General features: G+C 38.6%; 1 protein-coding gene across 1 annotated transcript in view; it reads right to left on the minus strand.

The window, feature by feature from the left end:
* Nucleotides 1-21,445, minus strand: part of LOC140240812 (centriolin-like) — a 94,440-nt gene extending 72,995 nt beyond the window's left edge. The window contains exons 1-12 of the mRNA XM_072320584.1: nt 21,274-21,445; nt 19,724-19,917; nt 15,476-15,601; nt 14,789-14,999; nt 8,101-8,210; nt 4,938-5,135; nt 4,264-4,417; nt 3,668-3,882; nt 2,295-2,471; nt 1,317-1,451; nt 636-905; nt 294-380 (exon numbers count right to left, since the gene is read on the minus strand). Of these exons, the coding sequence (XP_072176685.1) occupies nt 294-380; nt 636-905; nt 1,317-1,451; nt 2,295-2,471; nt 3,668-3,882; nt 4,264-4,417; nt 4,938-5,135; nt 8,101-8,210; nt 14,789-14,999; nt 15,476-15,601; nt 19,724-19,917; nt 21,274-21,409 (2,013 nt within the window). The 5' untranslated portion in view covers nt 21,410-21,445. The remainder of the gene's footprint in view (nt 1-293; nt 381-635; nt 906-1,316; nt 1,452-2,294; nt 2,472-3,667; nt 3,883-4,263; nt 4,418-4,937; nt 5,136-8,100; nt 8,211-14,788; nt 15,000-15,475; nt 15,602-19,723; nt 19,918-21,273) is intronic.
* Nucleotides 21,446-21,632: the final 187 nt, after the last annotated feature.

Below are 21,632 nucleotides of genomic sequence, written 5' to 3' on the forward strand. Positions count from 1 at the left end.
ATAGTAGGTAGAGAAAACTTACTCTCCCAGGTAAGACAAACTTTTAAAAAATTGAGTCGGTCAACCCAAATGACATTATGTGGTGCATTATAGAAAATGCTAGTCTTATCCTAGACTTTTTGCGGGTTTTGAGCTGGGCAGTCACATATCTTTTTGATAGAGTCCCACCATACATTGTAGATTCCTACAAAATCATTGAATACATGTAGCTACTTCCAAACACTATCCATGCATGTACTCTATAAATGTAACAGTCACATGTTGAAATCCATGCAACATGCTGCTCTTCTCACTCGATTTCTGTCCTTGTTCATCATGCCTTTGAGTCTGGCTTGCATCTGTTCCAGCTGATGGCGGAGTGACTTTGCTTCTCCCTCTGCCTGTTGAATAATAACATAATACTCATCAAAGCAAAGTTTATTTCCTCTTGTTTCACAATCAAGCCTCATAAAGGCAAATTGTTAGCACACTGGTATATTCAAGCATATTTATTGCGTCATGTACAGTTCTGTGTAACAAGATGATTGACTTACACCACCATCACACACACACACACACACACACACACACACACAATAATGATAACAATAATCATCATCATCATTAGCAGAATCATAAAACATAATTAATTCTACCTTCTGTTGATATCTCCTGGCCCGATCTGCCTCTTGCTGGATTTGTCCAAGCCTCCCCCTAATCTGTCCCTGCAGCTCTGCTAGGGAATCCCCCACCACATCCCCGTCCCCATGGTGGCCCATGAAGCCGTTGACTCTACCATCATTCAGGGAGTCTCCCACTTGGTTGATACGCTGGGCTACCTCCTCTGGATTGAGAGAGGTGTTGAGGAGGTTGTTGTATTGGGACATCTGTTCACGGAGGCGATCCTTCAGAGCTCGATTGGCAGCCTGCAGGTTCAGATTTTTGTTTAAATGCAATATAGTAATTCACTAAAATGTCACGAGAATAAGGGAAACATTGAGACATCTACCAGACATTTTAACTACAGCAAAGAAAAAATAGATATGCAAAGGATATGAATTCTTATGTGCACAGAACATTCCCCTCATCTTGTGTGTATTCCCCCCCCCCCCCCACACACACACAGGATTATACCATGATAATGGATAGCATCAATAATAGAATATTTGCCATTCCAGTGTAAGCAAGTCATAGGGTAACACCATCTACTGGTAACCACAAAACAAATATTCCATTTTTCAAAAGAATTAATCCCAGCTTTGAACAAAGCACACTGTCACTGCCAGATCACCAGTCATCTACACTCTATGACATCTGCATAGAATATCACATTCTACCTGTACATCGGCAAGTTGTCTGGCAGCAGCTTCTGCCTCTCCCTGCTGATCCCTGGTCTGCTTGGCTTGCCTTGCTGCTTTGCCTTGCTCAAAGTGACTTGCTGCCAGCTCCTCTTCCAGTGCAGCTCTTTCAGCCTGTCATTAAAAGGTTCAGAGATCAAGATGACGCTATCAGGATCCTATCATATCCTCTCCAACACTACCACAATGTTCATGCTACATACCTTTAAAGTGTTGAAGCGTCTGCTTACTAGTAGCAAGATTTAAATTCAGTGGTATGCCAAGGTGTTCATAGATGTAATGTGGTGATCTGAATATAATTGTATCATTATACTTCAATACACACATGATGCAAGACTATAGTTTTGGAGAGCAGAATAATGATAATAATAACAATAATAATAATAATAATAATAATAATAATAATATCAATGATGAAACAAAAAAAAAATAACATGACATGTCCAACATATTTGTACAAGCATCCATGTTGCTGGAATTATCACACATTTGTGTCTTTGGATAAATTTTACCTAGTTTGCCAGTCCATATGAGCAAGAATTCAGGAGCTTTGATACCGGATTTAATTTCGCATTCAGCAGAATGCTGGCAGCAGAATCAAATTCTTTAGATAAAAGACCCAACATGTTTTTTTTTTTTTTTGCATTCACTACATTTCAGCCTGCAGTCCCTTCATTCACACATACACTGTACAGGTAGGTTATGACAGAAAGACAAGATAACTCATCATCTCTCTCTTCAAGACCAGTTTTATCATATAGAGTGTGTGATGACGAGACAAAATGATGAAGGGGCATTCAAAATGTCTGTATACATTTGGTGCTGTAAGAGTTTTGAATTTCATTGTAAGTACCATCTGGCACTACAATATATGCAATGAAAGGTCAGAGATCAGATAAAGCTTTACTATATTTCACTATGTGTCTGTGTCTGAAAAGTTCATACTCTTGAATTTACCTCTGCTTTTTGCTGCTGTTTCCTGAGAGAATTCTTTAGTTGTTTCACCTCCTCCTGTGCTGCTTTGAGTCTGGCATCCCTTTCAGGGTCCTGTCTGGTTAGCTCTAGTTGAGAGTGCTGGAGAGCCTGGTTCTCTGTCTCAAGGAATCCCAATGCTTCTTCTGCATCCTGCAATTTCTGGAGGACACAGATTTTGATGACATCAGCTTAAAATGTGATTTCCAAATATATCCTTTAACATGGTCAAATACTTGATAAAAAGTTGTGGCAATATTTCTTTCTGAAGATTCCCAAATCATCTGTAAACTGGTGAATGTTTTAAGTTCTGATTTTTTTTTTTTTTTTTTTGCTTTAAGTTTCTACATGTGCTTGGATGGCACATGCTTTTTACCGGTTCTCAACATTTGAAACTGACATTTATAAACTGTGTTGAAAATGGCTCTTTGGTCTACTTACAGATACAAAAGATGAACTGACTATTACAAGAGACCATACATGTGCATAATTCCAGTCCTGTTATCAGTTTGAAATGAGATAAAAACACTGTCTTTACGGCACAAAAAGAGTAGCTCACTGTGGTCTTTTCAAGAAAAAATAGTGCTGCTACAGCTGTATTTTGGGATGGCATGCTTGTAGCGTGATGTGTGCACACAGGGAATAACTGCAGTAAAAACCGAGAAAATTGATTTGTAAGTGTGTTTCCCTAAATCTTGCTTTACTTGAATCATTACTGTCATTTTTTCATTAATCTTAATACTTCATTTTATCTACAAGTTCACATACAAAAAACTAGATATATCGCCCTGGTGACTGACATGCCTCTGCCATACTGCATTTTTATCCCAATAGGTCTCTATATTACATCTTGACTGGGTGAGATAAAAAAAAAAAAATACAGTCCAAAAACATAATGCCTCTGTTTATAATAATGAAGGCATTATTAGTGCAACTTCAGTCATTCTTCACATGTGAACATATTATTCACAAGTGAACAAACATGGCAGCATTTCAATATCAAACTTTACCAGGCACGTATCCTGCTTAGTCTCGCAAAACCATGTCTCAGTTCCCAAGGCAAGCTGAAACTAGGATGCCTGTTTTCTCCCCTTTTCTGTCGTTCTCTGAAGGTACTTTTCCATATTCACTCAGCTCACCCGAGGCACAACTCTCATGAAGTATAGACATATTTTATACTGTATCAAAGCTTGAAATATGGGGCATTTATTTCACAGCAGACCTTGAATCCCAGACATTCTTCTGCCTGAACTGTTCAGGTCTGGTCACATATTGTATTGTTGCTCATCATAACAGAAAAAAGAAAACCTCACATTCATAATCTGAATAAGAAATGTTTTATTAAAGCTGTGTCTAACCTTGTGCAGTGCTTCTATTTCCTTTGACTCCTTTGTCTTCTCTCTATCCAAGGCCTCTGCTAGTTGTCTGCGAAGCTCCTCCCGATCCTGTTGCAATTTAGCATTCTCCCTCTGCTGGTCGCTGACTTGACCTCTGACCTGATTGAGGTACTCTGTTAGTCCTCCAACAATGGCTTGTAGCTCATCACGCAGCTCATCATTCAAATTTGCTTGTCCTGTGATATATGGTATCAGACAGAGAATGAATCATCTTCACGAAGAACTGTTTGTACAAATGTTCCTGATATTGTTTCATTCTAGCTGAGTAAGTCTGAATCCAAACTGTCATCGCAATTTCTCTAAAACCTGTTTCTAAATGGCAGTCTTAGACAATGTTGATCAGTGTAGATATAAACTGGTGTAATTCAAGTTAATTGCTGGTCAATTTCCTAAACATATACCTTGTTGGTGATTTAAATCCCCTAAAAACATAATAGAGTCACCATGCCCCAAAATATATTTGTTTGCTGTCAAAAAATGGTAGAAATGTTGCTAACTACACCTCTTTGTTCTTTTTATAATTCAAAGAAGGTTAGCACATGAAGGCATCCACAAACCATCTGCTAGCTGTTGCTCTAGGCCTTTAACGCGGTCCATCTCAGCTGTCAGTCTGCCCAGTGTATTGTCCAGGTCATGCTGAAGGTTGGTGTAATTCTTGGCAGTCTGAGCAGCCTGTAGTTCCCTATCAGCAAGCTGGGCCTCAAGCTCTGCCTGCCATGTGCAAAAATAGTTTACAAAATTCATTACTTTGCATGGTACATGGTAAATTGGTTTCCTGTACTGTTGATTTATATATTTCAGGAGATGACCCCCATGTTATTATGCATTCAAATGGGTTCAGTAGGTGTAGATATTTTTATGTATAATTTAGAAACAGATATTTTGTGTGTGTGTGTGTGTGTAGATCTACAGATATTTTCAATGTGTACTTCACACGTCAAATATTGAAAATGCATTCTTCAACACCAAGGAGCAAACCCTACCTCCTTTGGAAATCACATCAAGTAAAAAGGTGTGATTGCAGGAGGGCCACATTTACATCTCATGGAGTGCAGGGTGACAGCTGGGTGATATGATTTGTGCAACTTGTGTATCAAACAGAGGCACAGATATCTATAATATCATGCCCTCTCTGGTCAACCAGGCAACATCTATCAGCTCATAGTATCAACCAGACATGTTAAAGTTCCCAAATGATGCTACAGGTACAATGCTGTACATATGAGCTCACATGTTTGGGATCTCCTTCCTCAAGGATGGCAAGCTGCTCCTTGAGGGCTGTCATCTCCCGATCCTTGGCCTCGATAATGTCCAGGGTTGTTTGCATACTGTCCTCCAGCTGGTTCATCCGGCTCTTCAGCCCTGCCACGGCTCTCAGCCGCTCTGCTAGCTGGTCCTCTAGGCGATGACGCTCTCCTGCCTCTAGTTCCTACACAGGAAGATATGAAGAGTAGGGGGGCAATGCCACAAGATGAAGTATTAATTAACTCAAAGGTCATATAATTATGCACTGAAGGAGGTACATGTTTATTCAGGCAATTACAGTTTGGTGATATATGTGTCACTACTACAACTATCCTTTTCTACTTGCCTTTAACTGTTTTATGTCAGTATTTAACATTATACTTCAAACATGAACAAAATGTGAGCAATAAAGAAGAGTTTATAGACTCTAATGAGTATATTTTGCTTGTACATGTATTTTCTGCCGCAAAAGAATGTTTCAATTGAGTATAACTAATACCAATGCTAGCGGCTTATCAAATCCGCCAAATTAGGATGTGCACTGTGGGCTACAGTTGTCTATGCTAACCTGGTTGATGAATTGTCTCATACAATGTAGGTGGCATAGGAGATTTGACCATGTACAGTCAACTTCGGATACCTCGACGTCGGATAAGCCGAATATCACTTACCTCGGGGGCAAAATGAAAGTCCTGATTGTTCCTATGGAGTTTCCGTGTATTAAAATTTGCGTAGCTCGAAGAAAATAACTCGAAGTTCGGTTACCTCGAAGTGAAATCTACTGTCCCGATCTTAATATTGTTTTTCCCAGCATGTAGCTCGAATCGAAATTGCAAACATCACTCAGCATCTCCGATTAAGCGCGCGTGGACAGCGAAGAAGACATGTCACAAATCTTTTCACACTCGACTGTTAATATTCCCGACCAGAACAATCGCGCACCCAAAGAAATACCCGGTACACAGCCGACAAGAAAAATCCCCAACACCTACCTACATACGTACACGGTATGCACATAGCACCCTTGCCAATGGAGTGCTTACGATAGCACTACGCTCTGCCCATCATCTTCTTTTCTTTAACCACTGTGTTTTTAATTCTTGATCATGATAGTCATACCGTGCACGTAGATTTCTTAATTGTCGTGGTGCACCTGCGTAGGTGTTGACAGTTATATCTTTGGCATTAATCACGGTCCACTGTCCAAACATCAATCTCCTGCATAGTGCCTTTTTTTAACTTTTTGTTTTTGCCTTTCACGAAGTATGTTTCATTTATTCTTCCCCGTGAACGCAAGCACTAATTTTTTTTTTTTTTTTTTCAGCAATGCGATTACGAAAATATTGTGGAATATGATGTGGAAGTATAGGCGGAGCATAATAAAGAATAGAATAGACAGGGCTCCACACTAACTTTTATCGGGCCACCAGTATGATTTTTATTTTTTGGTGGTCGAATTTACTCGAAATTAAAATCTGGCAAAACACACAAAAAAATGGAGAAAAACATTAGAAATGAAATTAAATGAAAAACGTGGGAGCATTTGCCGACATTTGTTAGAATCCGACATTTGTTTTAGCATTGTAACGAGCCGAAAGTTACCGTTATTCATTTCTTATTGTAAAAGCAATCATCCAACATTTATTAGTCTGTTAGCACCTTACGGAGCCGAATATTACTGTTAATCATCTTGAAATGTAAAAGCAAACAACCGACATTCATTTTAGCATCTTACGGAGCTGAATGCTATCCTTATCCATTTCCAAACGTGAAAGCAAACATCCGCTTTTTGTTTCAGCATCTAACTGAGCGGATTAATACCTTTAATCATTTCCAAATGTAAAAGCAACAATCTGTCATTTATTTTTGCATCGTACCAAGCAGAATATTACCGTTATTCATTTCAAACATACAACATTTATTTCATCATCGTACGGAGCCGAATGTTACTGTTTTTCATTTTTGAACGTCGAAGCTGACATCAGATGTTTATTTTACCATCAAACGTAGCTGAATGTTACTGTTATTCAATTCGAAATGTAATAGCAAATATCCAATATTTTTTTTAGCAACATATGGGGCAGCATGTTCCTGCTATTCACTTCCAAACATGCCAAACGTAAAAGCAAACATCCAGCATGTATTTTATCATCGTAAGGAGTTGAATGTTATTGTTACTCATTTCCGAACGTCAAAGCAAACATCAAACATTAATTTTACCATTGAACGCAGCTGAATGTTACTGTTATTCATTTCGAAACTTCAAAGCAAACATCAGACAATTATTTTAGCATCGTATGGAGCAGAATATTACTGCAACTTCCGAACATAAAAGCGATCATCAGACATTTATTTTAGCATCTTCCGGAGCCAACTGTTATTGCTATTTCCTTTCGAAAGTATAAGGAAACATCCGACACTTATCTAACCATCGTACGGAGTTGAATAGTGTTTTTCATTTCCGAACGTCAAAGCAAATATTCGACATATATTTCAGCGTCTTCCGGAGCCGAATGTTATCCTTATTCATTTCCGAACGCAAAATCAAATATCTGACATTAGTTTTAGCACCATACAGAGCTGAGTCTTATCGTTTTTCATTTTCCAAAAGTATGAGCAAACATCCAACATTTATTTTAGTATCTTACGGAGCCGATTGTTACCGCTGTTCATTTTCAAAAGTAAAGGCAAACATCCGACTTTTTTTGGTGGCGTGATAGGGCCACCAAAATCTTCATTTCTGATATTTTGATTTCAATTCCGATTTTCATTCAATTCATTCATATCAAAGTCGATTCAATTCCAGTTGACAAGCATGCAAACAATCGGTAGGCACTATAACAGATACCATGTTGAACATTGATAAACGTTGGATAAGTCGAAGAAAATTCGACGTACATTGTACGTACGCGTACCTCGAATTTCGCGCACCTCGAACCATTTTCTTCAGTTCCGACGAATTTGAGGTATCCGAAGTTGACTGTATTATGAGCAATAGGGAAATCGATATAATCTATGCCCTGAACATTATGAATGCTCCCATATATTCAACAGAGGGAAAATGGATGCAGTTTCATGTACCAAACAATGCAAGTTGTACATGATCCCTTATGTTGGTAAAATGTTTGATTGAGAAACATTTGTCTCACTGGTTTTGGCTGTTTCCTGGCTTCTGCCTGACGTAGCTTCTCACTCATCAGTCTCACTTTGCCTTCTGTCTCTATCAGCTGCTTGTGTAACTTGTCCAGCCTTTCTTCAGCTGTGTGAACAAATGAGAGGCACACCATTCCATGAAAACAATCCATTGCTGAACTCACCTGAGCAGCATACTTCACATTCTTGGCACTCTACCAAAGCAAACTATTTCAGTAAAAGAGACGGGGTCTTGTGCTCACCTGAGTATCGCAAGTTCACATTCCATTTCCACGCATTCTTGCTGACTCTTACCTGAGAAATTGGAAACTTGGGGCTAGGGTGGGGGGGGGGGGGTGGCTTTGAGAACTAGGGACATGGTGTCCATTTGCATAATCCATCACACTGGTAAAAATACCTGCCAAGTACACTGTACTTGGACTCACTTCCGATTCTAGAGAAGAATATAATTGAGTATTCCTTAATTTAGGAGGTTTGGCCTCCCTGGGCCCCCAAGGGAAGCATTGTGCCCATTTGAACACATTTCTTTCCCCCTAGGAATGCTACTTGTCAAGTTTGGAGAAAATCTGTTACTTTGTTTTCAAGAAGAAGATGAAAATGTGTAATTTAGGCCTGAGTTTGGATCCCTCTGCCCCTCCCCCATAACTCGGAGGGGGGGGGGGACCACTGATTCCACCAGGTGGGGGATGGTGCCCATTTGACCGAAAGATTGGTCTGTATCTGGTTGTCGGGGAAATGTTCCACGGAGACTGCGTCTGGCTTCACGGATCCCCTCCTTATGTGGAGGAGAGCGATAACGTCAAAAAAATAAAAGACTCCTGCAGACAGACGGATCTTTCTGTCTAGGTGCCAATATGAGGAAATTAAGATCCTATCCCCCAAGGATGCTACCTGCCAAGTTTGGTGAAAATTGGTCATAGGGCTTTCAAGAATAAGATGAAAATGTTTACGGTTATGCACATCTTCTTCTTCTTCTTCTTATGCACAATGCATTGGACATACCATCCAAGTTTGGTCACAAACGGACATAGGGATCGAAAGTTATGAGCCATAATCGAAACGCGCAGCAAAAACGTAACATTGGGCTCTACAGTTTATTGATCCTGGCCTGATATTGATGTGACCTTTTACCCTGAAGTGACCTTCCAAGTTTGGTAAAATGTGTAACTTTGTATATTCACTCTTCCCTCCAAGTTTGATTGAAACTGAAGTCCTCAATAGAGAATTATTCAAGTTTTTGTAATGTTAGGGACGGACGACGGACGGACAATGGGCGGACAGACGAAGGATGGACGGACAGATGGACAGACGCCGCAGGTGATCCCTTTGACTCCCCTCACCTCCGGTGAGCTCAACAATAACGGCTTATACAGTATCCTGCAGATCTCTTCCCTTGGAATAACATGACATAATTCAAAGTGTTCAATACATGTGCAAAAATACATTGGACATACAATGTGCCCCTACTTGAATGACTAATTGCCCTTCTTTGCTCTAAACTGTGGCATAAACAATAATCTTGAGATTTCACAATTTGATAGGTGAAGACTAAGAGCTGAAATATTTGAATTCATACAAAACCTTTCCAGAAATCAGATTTATACTTCCTTTACCACCAGAGATTGTCGTTAATCCTGTTGTTCAACAACAACTGAAATTCATGACACATAACAGCCTGCCACATACATGTATTGCATTGATTACAATGTACAGTAATTACACACAGGACCAATATGAACAAAAGAATGGTAAAAACAACAAAAATTTGAAATATTTGGTACTTGCAATTCAAAGACCTCAATCGTAACACACATGATGGAGAAATCAGGGCACAGTTGCAGATCATTCAGCATCTAGGTCTACAGGGCCAACACAAATCTTGGGTGTTTGCAGAAACATCAATCTTTTTCGGAGAGGCTATTAAAGGTACTAGCCCACATTTGCAAACCCACGAAAATCAAAACTGCATAAAACAGGTCCAATATGACTTCAAGTACAAGCTATAACAGTAACATACCTCACCTGTCGCTCTTTGTCTATACCATTCGATAAAAGAGAGAAAATCATCGTTTTAAAATCAATTTTCAAACCGGGTCAACCCGACCCAAAATCGAATTACGAGCGCGGGCTATAGCTACGTACATTGTACATGTAACACGTACGTGGAGCGGAGCTAGCGAGCGTTATACGCATGCATACGGATTACGGTGCATTTTCATTTATTTTTATGAAAGTAATGGACTAATTGGAACGAAATTTTGCACAGGTGTTACTGCAATCATACCCAAACTCCATGCTAACTATGAGACCAATTGCTGCAGATTTACAAATGTGGGCTAATACCTTTAAAGAGATCCTGTTTAAATCTGGCTACACCTGAAGATGCACATTGAGTTCCGTAGCTGCACAGCATCATCATACAGTGTGTACAACTTGGATTTGCTGTTGTTGCTGGTGTATTTCTTACTCTGTATTAACCAGATCAATATATGGCAGTAATAATGCAGAGCCTTCACAATGCATCTACAGGAAAGAGCAGGTGATTTTGGGGGAATATTGTCATTCATTATGAATAGCAGAGCTTCCAACCAGACACACATTGAATACACCCAACATATTGCCAAGGAAACGTAGTCAACAAGACACTTCACTTGCAGCTGCGATGTGCTAACTATTAAACTCAGGAACTGAACGTAATGATCACCCATGGAACAGTTCCCTGGTAAGATTCTACAGCACTTCACAGGGAACCTTGTAAGAGGCTAACAAATTCTATTCAGTACGTCAGGGAGTGCTATATATCACTGTACTTTATATGAGCATGTTGTTGTACACACTTTATTTCAAGCATGTGAATTCTTCAGAGTTGCAGTGAAGGAAACATTTCTTTGGATTTTTATGTCAAACAAGTATTCAAGGCACTCAAAAAAAAAACGTCTACCACTATCATCACAGGTAAGCACCGTATTTATAAGCAGGTACAATGTCAAAGACCGTTATACTGCTAGACTCCAGCATTTATGTTAAAGATTCAAGCAATGCTGTAGTTGATCATAAATTCTGGTATGATTTTCTGAAAGCACTTGACATTATAGTTATTCTTTCCTTTAAATGTTTTTAAAAAGTGACATATTTATCTCAAAACCTGCCACCTGACTGCAGGACAACTATGCAGGCATGGTTTACTCTTTCTCATGTAAGCTTCATAATATGATTTTACCCTGCCTGGCAACACACAACACACAAAACACTACTTGTATCACTTAAGCTTCTAAATTAAACTCCATGAAATTCAAAGTCACCACTCAGTCAGACATTATAATTTCTCTACCAAGTTACTGATACACATACAATCTGTATCTTAAAAATCAACTTTTTTTCTGAGGGCTCAAAAATCTCAAAGACTTAAGATATCCAAACAATTACAAGCCTTATTGCCAAAATAATGAACTCCTGTCACAAGTAAAAGGTTTCTATCATTTCATGGAAATTTGCACAAGCTTGGCATGGCATGACTGGCATGGGTGTCAAGTTTCCCCTCTCTTCATCTGTCATTTCCTTTTGCTTTACATGTGTAGTTGTTGTCTTTTCCGTAATTGTTCGATTGTTTACAGTAACACCTTAACAAGGATACAAAAATCAGAATCTGTAATGGTTGGCATCTCCGTATTCGTCCGGAAGACGCCTTGACGTTGCCTTGACGTAGCCTTGATGTCTCCAAGACATCTTCTTAGTTGCAAGGATGTCTCTGCGACATCTCTGATAGGTTGCTACTAAAACTCCACAAGGTCGCGGAGACGTCTTTGAGACATCTCCAAGACCTCTCAAACAACACCTAACTGACAAAACATTAATTCTCATATGTATACCCCCTTCAACCTTCAAATTTCTTTTGGCAGGGGTATAATGAACCCTAACACTTTGTTGGGTTGTATAGAATTACCACACATTTGAATCCATATATAATCCAACAACGAGGAATTAAGGATAATGATAAATATTTTTGGACATAGATGATTGACATTTGAGATAACTAGCTTCTTGTAAATCATTGGTCACTTTCTGATCTGAGCAACTTTTCGGGGCATGATTAAAGATATTGTTACCTCGGGATCTCAACTGTATGCTATGACCCGAGGAGCTTGCTCAAAGGGTCACAGCATGAAGTTGAGATCCTGAGCAACAATTATATCGACCATGCCCGAACAAAAGTAGTCAGTTATCTTTTTTTGTATACTGAAAAATAAAGAAAGAAATTTCACTTGGTCAATTGCGATCATACTAGCCAGTTCACATATCATGATGATCAGGCCCTTTTGCACAGTGATTGCGGGTTGCGTTGTACCACCTCCCTGGTTGTACGTACGCAACTCATGCAGTGGCCACGTATGTAGCTCTCAAGCTGTAAAAAGCCATGTAACAAACGCAAGCATGTCCCTAAGTCCTTTCTTCATACACCAAATAAAGCTACTGAGTGAATGAATAGCACTTTAATACCAATTGCAGCATAAAATGTCATGTTGCAAATTCAGTGGTTCCTAAAGCTTACAGACTGCTATGATCTATGTATATTGTTAACAAATTGCTGCCTGCAAAGGCAGAGCTGTTTGCATGGCGATCACATGATATTGCACAGACAAGGGTACTGGGTAAGTTGTTCACCTGGCACCTTTCGCTGTTTATGTGGGCGCTGTGATTCGAAGACCAAATGCACAACGCAGTGCGTTTACAAACAGTACATGCACACGTTCGCATACATCCGGGTACTTGTGATAGAGGGCAGTTTGGATGAACAGGGCTGCTCGAATGCTGTAAGGGCAACTCGGATGCTATGAAGCTCTGAGCTGCAGAGGTCATTATTAAATTTAGGCCCAAAATTTCAACCAATCACACACAAGGATTCATCAAGAGAGGTATATAAAATGTTAATTCTTCATTCCGATAGCACAACACGCATATTTTCTGAGTACTTGATTCAGTTTATTTTGTTATGCCTTATTTTTTTTTTTAAATCTCCTGTCATATTCACATAATTTTCATACAAACTAACCACACAATGACATAAAACAGCTTAAAGAGTGTCTGATAATTTGTCAATTTGCTATGCCAGTAATACTTCACACACTTTTTTAAGTATTCTGCTGAAGCAGTATATTAGCTGTTAACAGTTAAGAGTGAAAGAATGATGAGAAGAGAAGTATACAAATAAAATATTAGAAGACAGAATAAAGACTGACAAAATAGTGAAAACGCAAGCGATGCCTCTGAAAGTTATACACAAATTTCATTGAGTAAACTAGAATATGTGTGACTCATTGACAATTGTGTTGTACAGTACAGTGAAACCCTGTTTTATAACAAGCTTGCTTATAACAAGGATCTACTTTTAACAAGATCATTGTGTTGGTCCCATTTTTCTTTGCATGCAAAAAGTATGGCAGAACAGCTTTGTTATGAGATTCCAGTTATAACAGGGCAGTTTTGGTGCTTCAAGATAAAAAAAAAAGCACCTTTACAAGCAATCTGACGGGATACAACAATGTTACATTTCTTGACCTGTCATTTTTAAACATGTGACAAAAGAAACATAACAGAACTTCATTCACTCTATTCTTCCATTCTCTTTCCCATTCTGCAGCTGTACTGTATGCTTAGTGAACATTACGTCCATACACACCGGTACATTGTGTACATCATTCAGTGAAACATTCTTTTGAAAGGGGCCATGGCAACACACATAGGAGAGGAGTTCAGGAGTGAAAAGGCATACTATTCAAACGTGTTGCGCACGTACCTTGGCAGGGAAATGTAAAGCGATTGTGAATGTGGGCATAGCAACGTCTCTCCCAATCTTTTACAGTTTGTGTACAAAATTTACCAGCTTAGTTAGTATCCCGATGTGCGCAAGCATGTCTGAATCACAAAACATCATTCACTCCATAAGCAAAGTTGTTTCTATCTATACATGTGCCAAAAGAACTTGAAGCTGTTATTTTCACATACATATATTTTAACTAATGAGGTCTCAGAGACATTTTTGCATGATGTTGTTTCTGCGAATTGACACTGAGGCTATTGTAAATGCGCTATAAAACCCTAGCGCATGGCGACATTTTCGCGAGTTGTTGAATTAGCGGTTCTCCTGTAATTCACGAAATTCACAAAAATTAAACCCTCGCAAAACTAACACCTCAGAGTACACTACAGCATTGTCTACTGTCTGATAGGATCTCATACTTGAATGTGACCGCTGTGGATTTATTCAAAGCATACATGCAGCCACCGGTCGTCCTGCTGTCATCCCCCTTATCAGTGACAAGACTGATGAGTACCATTAATTCCATATTTTCTTATAAATCACAATTAGCTGCATGAATACCCTCCAATGTTCTTGAATCTATGGACATAATAATTTGATTCTTTTCTCTCTCTTTTTTTTTTTTTTTTGGAGATTAACTCCAACATGAGATTTATTGCAAAGATATGAAAATGAATAAATTATAAACTTTATCTGCAAAATGAAAAAGGTCATAAAGGATACTTTGGCAAGTACAAGTATTGGGTGATTTATACCTGTACATCTGGTTATGCCCATCTAAAATATATTACCTGAAACTTATCATAACATCATCAACCAGGTCAATTCATCAAAAGAGTGTCCAGTTTGTTGCTATGTGCACTTACCCCTTGCTATCTCCTTTTCCTTATCTGCCAGGGTTATGTCCAGGGTTTCATTCAACTGCCTCTTCACCAGGGGGTCCACATCCCCTTCCCCTCCGGTCTGATACAGCCTCAACTGCTGACTGCGTGGGGTCAAGTACTGCTCTGTTGCATACTGGTTACGACGGTAACTTGCTCGACCAATGTAAGGGCTCTCCTCTGTACCTCCATCAACCTGATGGAAAAAGAATTATAGTTTTGTCAATTTTTACTAATTTAGTGAAAGTTAAAAGTTAGTAGTGGTCATAAAATAGACCATGTGGCCTAGGGTGTATCTCACAGGTTTAAGGCACTTTTTCTCCTTTTTTCTTTTTAAATTCAACTCTACCTCCATTGTAAAAACCCATTTTGATACAAAATGCTTTTTTTCCTGCTTAGAAAAACTGATTATCAGAATAACAGAAGGGTTTCATATCAACACTTATGCACTACGTGTGTTATGACAAAAAGGGCATGTGTGAAACAGAATTAACAAAGCAAATGGGGATAGTACTGGTGCTACAAATTGGGGATAAATATTGATATCAAAATGATTTTATTAGCCATGTAAGTGAAATCAACTTTCCAGTCTTATAACAGTACAGTTACATTACAGACACAAAGTGTCATATCAGAAATTATTTGCTGCACCAAGACAGGACTACAACTGACCTGATCCATAAAGGCAGCATCAGGGAGGGGCTCAAACTTGGCATCAATCTTGTGGAAGGCCAGTTCCTGCTCAAGCTTGAACTGCTTTTCACATGCCTTTGTCAGTTCAGCAGTCTTCCTCTTAAGCTGTAAGAAATCAAATGTTACCTCAGTATCACTCTTAATAACATTGCACTCTCATCACAATGAACATAATTAATAATGAAATTTTGTTCTAAGTAAAAATTCAGGTCCCAAAATTGTCATCATTAAGGTTTATGGTACAAAATTTGTTTACAACAAAACACGGTTATAGCGAAATTTTCATTATAACAAAGTAATTTCAGAGCCCCACTGACAAAGAAAAACAAAAGACATTAGTTCCTTCATAACGAAATGCGGATTGCTTACGAAAATACATAGCAGAACAAACATTTACAGAGCATCTCTGCATGGGTGAATGCTTCACATTTCAGTGTGTTCAAATAGAAAGCGCTCTGCGTTCATTGCAGGTATCACACACCATTTCCAAGCAGAACTTGTGTTGGTACATGTTAGTACAAAATGAAGTGAGGTTCGTTATTCCACAGGTTTGTTATTACGAAACACACAAATTCCATAATTATGTATACCTAGATGTGCTTTCATTCGTAAATGAAATAGGGTCTGTCATTAGAAACATTTGTGGAATTACTCTGAAGGTTCATTTTGCCTTTTGTTTGTCAATCCATAAATGAAATAAGGTTTATCATTATGAAGGTTCTTTCATGTGAAACTGATATCAATCTTTGCGTGTTCTGAAGGTTTGTTAATCAGAACATGAAATGAGGTTTGTTAATCCAAAAGGGGAAAAAAAAAACTTAAAGGATGGTGAACGAGATATTAAAATCAAGAAAATCATACAAAAGAAGGTGGCAAAGCAGAGGGAAATGTCTGCTAAAACAGATTTTTTATGTGACTTCTTAAAATATATTTGTACCACTGAAAAATCGCGAGTTAAAACTGACTGATTTACTTCACCGATTTTCGCTCCAGAACGGCCGTCTTTTTCGGGGCCCTAAAATATGACGTCATGACATGGACGAACGTACCCTTTACGATCGAGTGTGCAGCGCTAGCTAGCTCTACATCGAGTCCGCCATTCATAAAGCACGTAGTTCTTTGTGAGCGGATGCAATACAATACTGTACCTTGCCTGTCTTTAGTCGCATCTGCTTTATCGGCAGAAACAGCAGGGTAAAATGTACCATTATTTAAAAAAGAAGAAGAGATGAATGAATAAATAAATAAATAAATAAATAAATAAATAATAGCCATAATAATACTAATAATATAGTCTGAAGCAACGTCAGTAGCGAACCGCCGAGTCCCCGCCGGAGAGCTAGTTTGGTGTGTATGGTAGCCCCACTACATATCGACCACATTCTTTTAAACCGACCGTGTATAATTCGCACACTGAACACTTAGTACGCACTTCGTCTGCGCGCAAAGCACATAAAAATGGATCGGCTTTGAATGTAGATGAGGATGGTGTGGGAAAACGCGATAATTCACTGTTCATTAATGGTTTTAATCAAGGACAAAATTTCGAATGAATATTTTCACCGAATCGTAATGACAGCACAATGTAATGTCTATGGAAGTTCCTAAAAAGCTTCGTTGACGTTTTCTACAACACGGTGTTCAATACAACTCGGTTTGCGTGCATTGTCAATGCAAAAAAAAACAGCGGTCGATCCTGATAACGCGATTTACCGCGGGGAGCTGAAACGAGGCCACGCTAGTTCGTCGGCGACATTTTTGCACTGAAACTTCGAATCGAAAAGGGAACAACGGCATTTGATAGAGCTGGATTTTCTCAATCACGTAGGTCAAGTTTTTTAGGTGAATTTCAGTGTTGAATATTCTTATCAAGCAAATAAACATTAGGCGGTCGATGAGTAGTAGGTCCAACCCTACATAGGCTACTCCACTACGTAGATCCTTCATTAGCTACGTCAGAGTTCTTGTTCTACCGTAATGTTAGGCTCTACTACTGTACTAACTAGGCCTATTAAACGGTTACTATAAGCCGTTTAAGAGCTAGAGACTGAGGCGCGAAAGCGCAAGTAGAAATTTAAAAAGGTATACTTCATGGTAATTCGAAGGAAGATGGATTAAATAAGTGAAATTATAACTCACTTTTGCTTGATAGAGTAAACAAGACACGTACAGATACCTCGGTGCACTCAGGCCATCATGTGGAATTCACGCTTTGAATGCGAACCACGGCGCGCGCGGCGTGATACAGAGCGTAGCTTAGGTGCAAAGTTAGCTAGCGGTATCGTATCACATCAGCGAGCGCAGGGCTGATTCGTCCATGTCATGACGTCATAATTTTGGTCACCAAAATTTCGCCATCAGATCGGGTTCAGGTGGTCTAAAAAGGGCCTCAAAACACCATCTCTCAATCGTTCTAAAGACATTTTCACCTTCTGAAAGTTAACTATTCATATTCCTAGAGACTTAAGCTTTGCAGAAATATATAAATCACTTTGTTTATGAATACCGACATTTTTTTCTTGTTCACCATACTTTAAGGTGAATACACTTAGTACTTCTGAATTATGAACCTTATATCTTCTTTGCAAAAACAAACCTTCACAGAATGGCAAACTTTTTTAATTTTCAGATTAACAAACCTTCTGAATAATAATCCTTATTTCATCTTCGAATTAAAAAACCCTCAGAACAACAAACTTTATCTCACTTTTGGAATATTGAACCTTAGGAATAATGAACCTTATTTCATTTTTGAATTAACAAACCTTTGGAACAAAGAATCCTGGGAATAGCAAACATGTGGAACAATGAGCCTTCGAAATAACAAATCCTCATAATAACGAACGTTTGTGTTTTAAAACTAAGCATGAAAGTACAAACAACTTTTAACATAGGAAATTAATGAAATAGCATCCCACTTCACATTGCTGTTCAGTATATGCTGAGTAGTCAATAACAAAAAGCAAAATATGAATGGTTTGCACGTTTTCATCTTACACTGTATTTGTTCTGTTATAACGAAAATAATGATCACAACAATGGCATCCTGAAACAAATTTTCAGGTTTCTGTGATGATGGCATGGTTGTAGACTTCTAAAGATATTGAAAGCCTAGTTCGAATTTCACAAACATGAAAGCCAGTAATCACATTTTCATAACAACTGCTGTCTCAACGTTTTACCACTGGTCTAATTTTAAATAAAAAAAAAAAAAAGGTCAATATCACACTTACAAAACTGTGTTGAAGATAGCCATGAATTTGCAATATCTAGTCATTTATTTTTCTTTAGCTCACACACAAGAAACCATGGATGTCAAGGACTAAAACACCTGCGACACAAAATGTTGGTCTGTAAAGACTAATGATTTAATAAGCGACAAAGTGAGTCTAGTGCTCACTTGAGAATTGCAAGTTCACTTTTCATGCATTCTTGAAGACTATTACCTGAGGTCAGTCATGGCAATTGCATTGATCATAGACAAGTTTTGGACATTTCAAAAATTGTCTACAATCAATGCGATCACCACAACTGACCTCAAGATTTGATCAGATCTTATGAGATCATCATGGCAACTCCATGATTAAGACCATGATTTTAGAAGTGGCCCAAACTGTGAGAAATACACAAAATTCCAATGATCAGAGCTGCTAATGGTCAATTGTGGCACAATGCATAGCAGATCACACAGCAGTGGGAACTCAGCGTAAGGATACCTCAATTTTTTGGGTTTTTACATCAAGATCCACCAGGTGTATCTCTGATCCATGCTTGCTCACAGTTGAAGTAATGCTACATAGGGGTTACGTGTAACCTGAAGTGATCTTTGACCTTAGAATGTGACCTTGGACAGCTACATTCATAAAATGATAATACCAAATGCACAGCACTGACCAAAATTTGGTAAAAAAATTGTAGAAGCTATTGGAAAGTTATTTGTCATTTAAGAGTTTGTACAGGTAAACTATGACATTTGACCGTAAAAAATGTTGGTCTATAATACATGACCCATGGACAGAAGCTTAAAATGAAGATACCATGTGCCCTTCTCGAGCCTAAGTTTGGTCAGTCATAATGGAGGCTATGCGTAGAGTTCACATATTAGCTGGATTACAAGCAGGCATCATTTGGACTCCTTAGAGCTGCCTCCACTCTCAGAGGGTGAGAAGTAGTTGAGAAATCAAGAAAGACCATTAAAAAATGTACCGAAATAGAATTTTGTCTCACCAACTCATCCTTTGCCTTCAGTTCATTTTCAAGCTCCTTGATCTGCTCCTGGTTTGCCTTGGTCTTCTTTTTTAACATCAGTGCTTGGTCCTCAGACTTTTTCTTCTCATCCAGGGCAGTAGTATGGTCTGCTTCAAGGGCTTGAAATCGCTTCTCTCTAGCCTCCAGTTGGATCTCAAGGTTTTCAATCTCCTCTGGGAAATGGGATAAGATCAGATTAGGGAATAGGGAAAAATGAGAGCAGCATGTACAAATCTTGAGTAGTAAAATGAAGTGGAACAGGAATAACACACCCTAAGATTAATCATTAACATGCTTTAGCTGTAGTATGTGTAAGGGTGACATTGTAGGAAGCAAACTGCTGAATTCACAGCACGCTGATAGCATGTGACCCTATGGTATAAAAATTCTGGATGCCTCCATAACTGAGAATATAAAAGGGAGGCAGAATGCACTCTACAGGATCACACAACATATCTTTTTTGGGAAGCAAACTGCTGGATTCATGGTGCGCCAATATCATGTAACCCTATGGAGTGAATTCTGGATGCCTCCATAACTGAGAATATAAAAGGGAGGCAAAATGTACTCCATAGGATCACATAATATATGTGCGTTGTGAATCTAGCCGCTTGCTTCCTAACATGGCCCCTGTTGCGCTACACTGCTAACTACACACACTTGCGTGTAAAATCTGGTGAGTAATTCATTCTAGCAAATGCTTTATGATCTTTGATCACTTTGGGATCTGGACACTTTACAACATAATTCGAATTCATTCATTTGCATACAATTTTGGTTAAAGAAGTATCTACCCTAAAAATTACACACAATTCCAATGAATCAGTGAAGAAAAAGCAAAATGATACAAGATGAATGAAAGTTAACCTGTAGAGCTAAGTTTCAATGTGTTATCAACATGGCATTCTACTGGCACCATCATGTACATAACTACATGGACAATGTATTGATAGTCCTCCTCATTTGCTTTGAGAAACTTATTTTAGTTATTCATCATGACTATTTCAATGCTGTAATGTCAGAGAAAAAAAATCATAACAATTTCACCTTTTTCTTCTCCCTCATTTATATTCATAGTCACAGTATTGTTACTTTATATTCCAACCTCTAAGTGAGGTACTTTCATATCATGGTGTGAGGAAAACTCTGGAAATGAGGTAAGAAGTATAGCAGTAGAAAAGTTTCACAAGGAAAATTGTGATGTATGGTAAGAGAACCAATGAGGAACAGAGGTAGATAGAATGTGAGAAAATGATAAAGATCAGACAGAAAAATGAGGGGCATTTCACGTTCACAAGTCTGTGTTGCAGTCTCATCATGAATGTGGGGCTATGATTATGCCTTATCCCTCTCGTACCATGTAAGATGATGTACATTCTAATACTTGCAACTGTGTACTATTTGCCCAATTTAGATTAAAAAATTGTAGTTTTAAAATTATTCATTTCATTTTTTTTCCCAATGTGACTTGCTCCTAGAAATAATTTGTTGTGTAATTACTCCCTTCAAACCTTTTCTGGGGGTCTTACCCTGAGCAAATCTTTCCTCTGCTTGAATTCGCTCCTCTCCGCTGATCTGCACCCTATCCAGAACTCCAAGGGTTCTCAGGTGAAACACTGCAAGCAGGCGGTAGTGGGCCAGGTCACACAGTGGGTTACTCAACATGGACAAGCTGACAAGATCTTTTAATGGCCGCAGACGGAAAATGTCAGTAAGCTAGGAAGGAACAGACAAATCAGCATTCAATTTATACTATCCTTAGAGAAAAACAATAAGTATTATTTTGGAAGTTAAGGAAATTTGTACATTAGGTGAGTTGAACAATAATCACAGTAATGTGCCTTACCATTCATTACTACATCAAACATTTGTTAGAAACATTTGCATT

Source organism: Diadema setosum, chromosome 17 (assembly GCF_964275005.1).
Source record: "Diadema setosum chromosome 17, eeDiaSeto1, whole genome shotgun sequence".
Lineage (NCBI taxonomy): Eukaryota > Metazoa > Echinodermata > Echinoidea > Diadematoida > Diadematidae > Diadema > Diadema setosum.